The sequence below is a fragment of the Vipera ursinii genome (genome assembly GCF_947247035.1).
Source record: "Vipera ursinii genome assembly, chromosome: 1".
In the NCBI taxonomy this organism is placed as follows: domain Eukaryota; kingdom Metazoa; phylum Chordata; class Lepidosauria; order Squamata; family Viperidae; genus Vipera; species Vipera ursinii.
In genome coordinates this window covers 7,794,562-7,804,835 of record NC_139512.1, presented here as the reverse complement: position 1 = coordinate 7,804,835, position 10,274 = coordinate 7,794,562, and the positions used below count along the sequence as shown (strand labels likewise).

Sequence of the window (10,274 nt, the reverse complement as noted above, 5' to 3'; positions counted from 1 at the left end):
GACGCCAAAGTATAACTGTATGAAAATAAAACTTAGCAAAGAATTTTATGGGCCACCTTAGAAGCTCAGCTATCTTTTTTCACAAGGAGAAATCCACCCGTGCTTTGCCTATATCATTTCCCCCCCCCTTTTTTTAAAAAAAATAGATTTCATGCTTTCATTTACTCTCCAACATATGCCTGGAATCTTCTCAATTATTTTTCAGCTGGCGCAATTTATCCTCAACTCATCCTTAGTAACTTAGTCAGCCAGACAGAGATAAATCTGATGAACATGAGGAATTAAGTATATGTTCTCTTCAGCAAAGCCGGCCGATCCTCCCTCCCTCGCTCCTTCCTGCCCTCCCCACCATCAGGTATCCTAAAAGCCAGGAGGAGAGGAGCTGAATGTTACGTGTGAAGGATGCTTGGGAAGAATGGATTAGATAGGGCAGCATTTGAGGTTCAAGTGTTTGGGGACTTCTCAGCTGGCTTTGGAACAAGAAACCCAGGTGTAGGGCAAGACCGCAAGACCCAGATTTCTTCCGAGAATCTTGCCTTGAAAGCCCAAATCTACTTCTGACCCAGAATCAGATTCTCAAAACGTCTGCTCAGATTTCTGGGAAGAGGAACGTGACAGGAGCTCTGAGCTTCAAGCTGGAAAGCCGCCTAAGGTGGTCACCAAGAGAAAACCCAGAAAGCAAGCATCTGGCAAAGGAACAGGAGTTCCCCGTTGTGACCAGGCCACAAGCCAGCAAAACAGAATAACGGAGTTGGAAGGGACTTTGGAGGTCTTCTAGTCTAGCCCTCTACTCAAATAGGAGCTCCTATATCAGGGCTTTTCAGCCAGTGGTACGGGTACCACCTGTGGTACATTGGCACCTGGCAAGTGGTACGCGACCATCCTAGAAAAGTGGTAGCGGGGGAGGGGAATAATCTGAACCAGTGGCAGCACCGCACAAGCCTGAGCGAGAGACGGCTGGATCTGCAGGGCTGTCAAGGCTCAGTGGAAGCGCCACAGGCTCCAGCTGGAGCTTGGCACTGATCCTGGCGCTTCTGCTGAGCCCAGCTGGAATGTTGCAGCATCTCCAGGTCTTGTGATTTACATTCAAATGCTTGGCAACTGATTCATATTTATGACGGTCACAGTGTCCCAGGGTCATGTGAAGTGACCAAAACCTGCTGCAACCATCCAGCAGAGGGGGGGGGAATAAAAACCAAACACCCCCCCACCCCACCCCCGCTGCCAATCCTCAACAGAAATGCTCACAACAATGAAAACCTCGGACAGGAGGAAGAGCGCCGCTGGGCGGTGTAGGCAGGTGTCTTGCTCGGCTGTGGCTTGGGGGGCACTTTTTTCAGTGCCATTGTAACTTTGAACAGTCACTAAGCGAACTGTTGTAAGTCGAGGACTACCTGTAGTTCATCACTTTTTTTTCCTTTTTTTTTTTGGTCATCAGGTTTTTGACACCTTGCTAGGCGACTGGTGGTACTCGGATGTTGCCATATCCTAAAAGTGGTACAATGGGTGAAAAGGTTGAAAAGCCCTGCCCTATGTCATTTCAGACAAATGGCTGCCCAATCTCTTCTTTAAAAAAAACCTCCAGTGATGGAGCACCCACAACTGAGGGTTTTTAAATTATATTAATTAAATTAAATTAAATTAAATTAATTTTAAATTTTAATTTTTAATGTTATCTTAATTGTGGGCTGTATTAATTTAATTTAATTTTATTCTCTCTTTTATATTGTTTTTTACTTGCCCTGTGGACCGCCCTGAGTCCTTCGGGAATAGGGCGGTATATAAATTCAACTAATAAATAAATAAATAAACTTCTGAAGGGAAGCCGTTCATTCCACTGATTAATTGTTCCTGTCAGGAAATCTCTTCTAGGCTGCTTAGAAAATCGCAGGCCTCTCGCCAAAGGTAAGGATGGAAAATAGCTCCTATTCACCATTCCGTGGTGTGGAGGCTGCTGTCGGGTTGCTCCAGTCGCTCCATATGCCGGCTTTCTTTGAGCCGTAGATACCGACCGGATTGCAGCGGACTTGGACAAAATACACCGTCCCCGGCCTTAAGCCTGCCAGCCGACACGAAGTCTGGTTGCTAACATTGTCGACAACCTATCAAGAGAAAGGGAGATTTAGTTTTCAAGAGAGACCTGCTTCTTCCGTCCACCAAAATGCAAACTTTGGGTGTAATTGTATAGAAGTGGGAAATTCTCAAGGTTAGGGGGAAAAATGACAAAGGCTTTTTTTCAAAACAAAAACAAAAAAACAGACTAGAAACCTTCAACCTACTTTTTGTTAAAAGGCGAAAAAGGCTGAATTGATGATTTATGGATTTGGGGGCTACAAAAGTGTTAAAAGGGAAAGGGAAGCACAACGTAGGAGAGGAAGAAAAGAGGAAACAAAATAAGATAGTTACTGGATAAAAATGAGGGTGGAAGTCCTAATATTTTACTACTTTTTCTGTTACTTTCCTCTTTCTTAATTATTTCTTATTTTGAGAAAATATTTTTCCTTAAGAAAATATCTTGTGTTTTTTTTCTTATCTTTCCTTTAATATTTTGATGCTTTTATTGTATAAGTGATTAATTAATTAAATTATAAATGGGAAACTTTCACTGATGCCGAAGAGTGCATGGTCTCTCATAAGAGCCTTGGTGGAGCAGTGGGCTAATGCCTCCTTAAGTAACACCAGCTGCCTGCAATTAGTGCAGGTTCGCATCCCACCAGGCTCAAGGTTGACTCAGCCTTCCATCCTTCCGAGGTAGGTAAAATGAGGACCCAGATTGTTGGGGGCAATAAGCTGACTTTGTAATAATGCCGCTTGTGGGGATGGGTGGGTGAAAGCCCTAATAAGCAGGCATATACATAGAATGAAGGCTACTGCTAAGCTTGTAAGCCGCCCTGAGTCTTCGGAGAAGGGTGGGATATACCGGTAAATGGAATTAAAAAATAAAAATAAATAAAAATACCAGGATCCTAATATAAATATAGACACTCAGATGTTTAAAAGATTGTACCAGACTATCTATCTATCTATCTATCATCTATCTATCTATCTATCTATCTATCTATCTATCTATCTATCTATCTATCTATCTATCTATCTATCTATCTATTTATTTATGGGACTTATATGCCGCCCTATCTCCTGAAGGACTCAGGGCGGCTCACAACAATAAAACAGCTATTAAAAAACAGTAATACAAATATTAAAAAAGAATTAAATTACAAAGCCCCATAATTAATTACTAAAACCAATAAAAATTAAAACAATATTAAAAAAAACCCATCTTCAGTCCAGGTTGGCCAGTTGGAAAAGATACGTCTTTAGGTCGTGATGAAAGGACCGGAGATCTGGGGACATCCGAAGTTCTCGGGGGAGCTGATTCCAAAGGGCAGGCGCCCCGACAGAGAAGGCCCTCCCCCTGGGGGTCGCCAGCCGACACTGTCTAGCCGACGGCACCCTGAGGAGACCCTCTCTGTGTGAGCGCACAGGGCGGAGGGAAGTCATTCCTGGCAGCAGATGGTCCTGTAAGTATCCCGGACCTAAGCCATGTAGGGCTTTATAGGTAAGAACCAGCACCTTGAACCAGCACCTTTGAGAGCTTAGGGCTTCTACAAACACCAAACGACTTTTCTGATTCTTAATCTTTTTGCACATAAGGTGCATTGGATCCAAAGGGAGGGGAAAACTTATATCAGGGGAAAGCCGTCACAACTTGGTTTGCAAAGGGGGCCTGTTTTTCTGGAGGATAAACATCAGTATGGACACAACTAAAAACCATAAAAAGTCCAGCTATAAAAAAGAGATGGAAGAAATATAAAAGATGAAAGAAAGACTACAAAGAACATAACCGAGAGAGATTTTTGCAGTGTTTCTCTACCTTGTCAACTTTAAAACGTGTGGACTTCAACTCCCAGAATTCCCCAGCTTAGCATGGCTGGCTGGGAATTCTGGGAGTTGAGGACCACACATCTTAAAACTGACAAGGTTGAGAAAAGCTGTATCTCAGTCAGGTTTTGTTTCAGCCAGCTTTGACAAACCACAATGGAGAGCTTGTACAATATGCTAAGCCCAAGTCAAACACAGGTAGGCCTCAAGTTACAAACAGTCGCTTAGCAACTGTTTGAAGTTACGACAGATCCTGAAAAAACTATGTATGACCCAGATTTGAAGTTCCAATATCCAGGCCCCCTCCAGCGGTCACGTGACTGCATTTTGGGTACCTGCATTCATAGCCATTTGCACTGGTCTGCAATCACGTTACCACGATTTACGATGTTTTTGTAAAAAACTGGCATTTACTTCCAGGTTTTGGTACAAGCTGTCCATAATGAACTACTGGTTCACTTAATGACCACTTAAAAACTGCAGCAAAAATTATTGTAAAATTGACTTACAACTAAAATTGTGGGCTCACCTTTGGTCATAAATCAAGGATTACCAGGATTATGATTTAATGGAAAGAAGAAACTTAGTCTACTTGGGCTGACCTAATGTACAGTATATTCTGGGACTTGAAAAATGCCAGTTTTTAAAAACGATGGAAAACTAGTTTCCAATGCTTACTTATTGCCCCTAAAAGTAATTTACCAAAAGGCATACAATTTTAAGAGCAGTTACTGAATTTGATGGGGATTTGATCTAAATTTCAGAGCCCACTTTGATTGCATCACTGGGTTTTTAGAGGTTAGAAAACCTTTTGAAGAATTTTTGATCCCTCGCGGCTACAGTATTGCGATCTGTTTGGCTCAAAATCTTTTTTGCTTTTAAAGTCTTTCTCCTTCCAGTTTTGAAGCAGATCCCAGACCTTTTTTTTTCTGATTATCCCCTTAGGGCAGCATGTTTGGCTCATAAACAATTTTTAGAAGATCTGTTTTTTATAGTTGGTTTTTTTTACAATACTAAATTTTATTTTTGTTTGTTCCCTTGTGAGGCTGACCTTTCACCAGAAATTCCCCTCTCCTTGTTATCTTCTCAATTTTCACAGACTTTGAGATACCCTTCCTCAATTTTAATCTGAGTGCAAGTGAATTTGTCACATCTGTTCAGGATTGGCAATAATTTTCCTTTCCAGACCCTCCTCCCATTTTCCTTAATCTTTAGGCCAAAGTGCTATACAGCTGGGGAACATAGAAACTTTAACGAAAGGTCTGGTGGAGGATTAGACGCCAATATACGACTTTATCCACTCTAACTTCAACTCTTTTTTATTGTAAAACAGTTTACTGATTTCAAAAGCAGTTTATGCATTAATCCCAGTTCTACATTTTTCTTGTAATTACTGGTATTGTTTCCATTGTATGTTTCCAATTAGCTCTCTTTCTGTAATGTGCTTTTATTTTATTTTTTCCTGACTATTTGTTTATTACATTTGTATCCTAGCTCAAGAATTTGGACAATTGCCAGTACAGAACAAGATAAATAATATACTGTAATCAGTGCCAAAAAATAAATACTTGTATAAAAAAAACCCCAGATCAATAACCCAAACCTGGCTCTTTTAACAGTCGTTATTTTTCCAATCTCTAGTAAAACAAAATTGTTTTACCGATATTTTAAAAATAGAAACAAGCAATCAGTTCCTGTACAGGATGGGAATTTAAAGCAAGGAAGACTATATTGGACAGGCAGATTTTACTCACAAAGGTGACTTACAACTTCTGACACGTGCAAAAAAAGAGGTGGGAACTCAATCAGTCATTCTCCATCTTTATTTTTTTTTATACCCACCCGCAGACACTCTGTCAAGTGCCTTATCTCCCAAATCCAATTCCAGTTTTTTTGCTGGGATTTTAAGGAATTTGGGTCCCTTCTCTTAAGGAGGTCCATCAGGGGTAGGCAACCTTGACTCTTTTATGACTCGTGGACGTCAACTCCCAGAATTCCTGAGCCAGCATGGCTCAGCTTGGAAACCTCTCCCTTTCCCCTCAGCATGGCTGGCTCAGGAATTCTGGGATTTGAAGTCCACAAGTCATAAAAGGGCCAAGGTTGCCTAGGACCAAGAAGAAGGGGCTTCTCCATGGTGGCTCCCCTCTCTGTGGAATATCATCCCTGTGGAGATCAGATTGGCCCCACTTTGACATTCTTTCGCAAGATCCTGAAGACCTGGTTTGGTCAGAGGGCCTGGGGTTGGATGGAGCCTATCAAATGGCTTATGTGATTAATATTGTGATTGATATTTATAAGTATTTACATGTAAGGGTTGCCCACAGTAAAAAATTAACAATAAAGGTTATCTCATCTCTTATCTTATTTGATTGTTGTCCCCAGAAGGATAGTGTCAACGCTGCTAATGGATGTTTTTGCATTGGCAATAGATGGAAATGGAGCCACTTTTACCTTACGTTTTTAGAGTTAGATGATGCTGGGGGGGGGGGAATGTGAATGAAAGTCCAGCTAGAGATAACAACACTAAACATAGCGTGAGAATCAAGGTTATTGAAATCAGAGCTGATAAAGAATTGGCAGGCTGGAGAGCTGGAGAAGAAGCCCATGCTTAAAGCTAATTGGGGGATGTGATTTATGACTGTTAATTAAAGGAGGAAATTGTGCTTTGATACTAGGTGCCCAGGGGAGGGGAATTCAGTTTTTGGCTTCGATTATGTAAGTGCCGATATTATGCTACTCAAATAAAAGATCCTTTAAGGTAAACAACACCTCGAAGTTCTTTGAAGAGTTTCATCTGTCGGAAACATGACAGATAGGGGTTTATTGCTTTTTTATTGTTTTTATGTTGGGTTTTTATCTTTCTAAGGGTAAGCCCTCTGGAGTCAGAGAGTGAGTTGGATGACGATATAGATGTTCTTAAATAGAATAAAATAAATTCTGTAAACTATATTGCCCTGGCACTATCTTGCTCTCTGTGATTAAGACACGCTCTATGATTATTTTCCTAATATTCTTATTTAAAACTAAATCTCCATCAGACTCTCCAGCCACTTTAGGGAACACGCCTGCAGTCTTGTGTCTTGTTTGTTTTTCTTTCCAATAAGCTATATTAAATCTAGCCACGCTTACTTTTAACAGTAGGAGTTCAGCTCATAAAATGTACATGGCCTAAAGCAGGGGTGGGCAACCTCGGCTCTTTTATGACTCATGGACTTCAACTCCCAGAATTCCTGAGTCAGCCTAGCTGAGGGGAAAGGGAGAGGTTTCAGCCTAGCTGACTCAGGAATTCTGGGAGTTGAAGTCCATGAGTCATAAAAGAGCCGAGGTTGCCTACCCCTGGCCTAAAGACAAGATAATCAGTTAGCGGAAACACCCACTTTTAGTCTGAAGGAAAACAAGTTGGCTCAGAAGTGTTTGCTACCTAAACTTCAGTCGTAAGTTGGAGCCTCATCTGTACTTATAACTGCTGTGTAGAACACAGATAGACCTCAACGTAAGGCCACAATTGAGCCCACAATTTCTGTTGCTAAGTGAGATTTGTTAAGTGAGTTTTGCCACATCTTGTGAACTGTCTTTCCACAGCTGCTAAGTGAACCAGTGCAGTTGTTAAGTTAGTAACACAGTTGTTAAGTGAATCTGGCTTCCCCATTGACTTTGTTTGTCAGAAGGTCGCAAAAGGTGGTTGCATGACACTGCAACCGTCAAGAGTCAGTTGGCAAGCATCTGACTTTGGATCACATGACTATGGGGATGCTGCAATGGTGGCAAGTGTGAAAAACAGTCATAAGTCACTTTTTCAATGCCAATGGTCACTAAACAAACTGTTGCAAGTCGAGGACTACCTGTATTGCAAGCCAGTTCTGTCATGGTTCCGACAGATGAAACTCTTCAAAAGAACTTTGAGGCGTTGTTTACCTTAAAGGATCTTTTATTCGAGTAGCATAACATTGGCACTTACATAATCGAAGCCAAAAACTGAATTCCCCTCCCATGGGCACCTAGTATCAAAGCACAATTCCCTCCTCCAATTAACAGTCATAAATCACATTCCCCAATTAGCTTAAAGCGCGGGCTTCTTCTCCAGCTCTCCAGCCCGCCAACTCTTTATCAGCTCTGGCAGGGCTTTTTTTGTCATAGAACGCTCAGAACGGAGTTCCGGCACCTTTTTTGGATGGAACCTTGTAGGGTAGGCAAGGCGGGTTGTATGACATGTGTGAGTTCTGGCACCTTTTTCTTTTACAAAAAAAGCACTGAGCTCTGGGCTCAATAACCTTGATTCTCATGCTAGGTTTAGTGTTGTTATGTCTAGCTGGACTCTCATTCACATCCCTCCCCTCCCAGTATCATCTAACCCTAAAAGCGAAAGGGAAATGATGGCTCCATTTTCATCTGTTGTCAATGCAAAAACATCCGATGTCAGCAGCGTTGACATGTTCTTTGTATCTTTTTTTTTCTTTTCTATTTTTCTTCAACTTATTTTTCTTGACCAATCCTTGCACTTAGGACCATTGCAGCATCCACACAGTCATGTGATCCAAATTCGGGCACTTAGCAATTGGCATGTATTTATGAGAGTCGCAGCATCCTTGATGTCTTGTGATCCCCATTGGCGACCTTTTGTCAAGCCAAGTCAATGCGGGAAGCCAGAATCACTTAATGACCACTAACTGCAATGATTTGCTTAACAGCCACAGCAAAATAGGTCATAAAATCAGATGCGACTCAATTAATGACTGCCTTGCTTAACAATGGAAATTCTGGTCCCAATTGCGGTAAAGGAGTCCCCAACCTGTGGGCCGCAGCCCGGTCCATGGCCTACTAGCCTACTAGCCACTGGGACATGGGATTGGCTGGCGCTAGCACTGCCATGCAGGCGCTGGCAGCTCCGTTTACGCATGCACGTGTGTACTAGCACCGCCACCCTGCGTGCACTCATTTGCGCATGTGCACAGGCGCACAGGTGCACATTTCCCTGCTCCTCCCTTTCCCTCCAGGCCGCCAATCCGGAAAATTTGGGTAGCTCTGATTTAGTATCACAATGGAGGCCAAAATTTCTGTTGCTGAATGAGACATACGTTAATTGAGGGTTGCCCCATTTTACAATCTTTCTTGCCACAGTTTGCCAATTTTGATCACGTGACCACGGGGATGCGGCAACGGTCGTAAGTGTGGAAAATGGTCATAAGTCACTTTTTTAAAGGTTTAGGTTTTAGGTTTTATTTAATTTGTATACCGCCCTTCTCCCTAGGGACTCAGGGCGGTTCACAGGGCATATATAAATAACAATACAAAAGTTAAAAAAAGATTAAACCAATGCCCAGTTAAAAACAATAATACAATTCTAAAACAACAATTTAAAACCCATAATCCCCCATCAGGCCAGACCAGCTAATTCAAATAAATGGGTCTTCAGCCCACGGCGGAAGGAGCGGAGGTCCGATGCCATCCGGAGCTCCACCGGCAGTTGGTTCCATAATGCCGGAGCGCCCACAGAGAAGGCCCTCCCCCTGGGGGCCACCAGTCGGCATTCCCTGACTGGCGGCACCCTGAGGAGGCCCTCTCTGTGGGAACGCACAGGGCGGAGGGGAGTTGACGCCGGCAGCAGGTGGTCCCCAAGGTACCCCGGACCCATGCCATGTAAGGACTTGAAAACCATCACCAAGACCTTGAACCTCACCCGGAAGACAACTGGTAACCAATGCAGCTCGCGGAGCAAAGGTGTAACATGGGAGTACCGGGAAACTCCCAAGACAACTCTCGCGGCCGCATTCTGTACCAGTTGGAGCCTCCGAGTGGTCTTCAAGGGAAGCCCCATGTAGAGAGCATTACAGTAGTCAAGGCGAGAGGTCACGAGCGCATGAGTGACCGTATACAGGGCATCCCGGTCCAGATAGGGCCGCAACTGGCGCACCAGGCGAACCTGGGCGAAAGCCCCCCTAGTCACAGCCACTATATGATCTTCCAGGGTAAGCCGTGAATCTAGGAGGACTCCCAAGTTGCGAGCCCTATCCACGGGGGGTAAGAGCTCACCCCCCATAGAAAGAGATGGAACATTTTGAATGTCCCGGGATGCCGGAATGTACAGCCACTCAGTCTTGTCAGGGTTGAGTTGAAGTCTGTTCCTCCCCATCCAGACCCGAACCGCCTCCAGGCAACGGGACATCACAGCGAGGGCATCACTGGGGTGGTTTGGGGTCGAAAAGAAAAGTTGGGTATCATCGGCATATTGATGATACCCAACTCCAAAACCACGAATGATCTCACCCAGCGGTTTCATGTAGATGTTGAACAGGAGAGGCGAGAGAACTGACCCCTGAGGAACTCCACAAACGAGAGACCTAGGGGCCGATCTCTGCCCCTCTGCCAACACCGACTGCGAGCGTCCCAGGAGA

The 10,274-nt window shown here is 43.5% G+C and overlaps 1 protein-coding gene across 4 annotated transcripts in view; it reads right to left on the bottom strand.

Annotated features, from left to right (window-relative positions):
- Positions 1–10,274, bottom strand: part of CRLF1 (cytokine receptor like factor 1) — a 50,004-nt gene that overhangs the window by 4,097 nt on the left and 35,633 nt on the right. For all 4 annotated transcript variants that reach the window (XM_083379445.1, XM_083379444.1, XM_083379442.1 and 1 more), the window contains one exon: positions 1,934–2,102. In XM_083379445.1, coding sequence (XP_083235571.1) covers positions 1,934–2,102 — 169 coding nt within the window. The remainder of the gene's footprint in view (positions 1–1,933; positions 2,103–10,274) is intronic.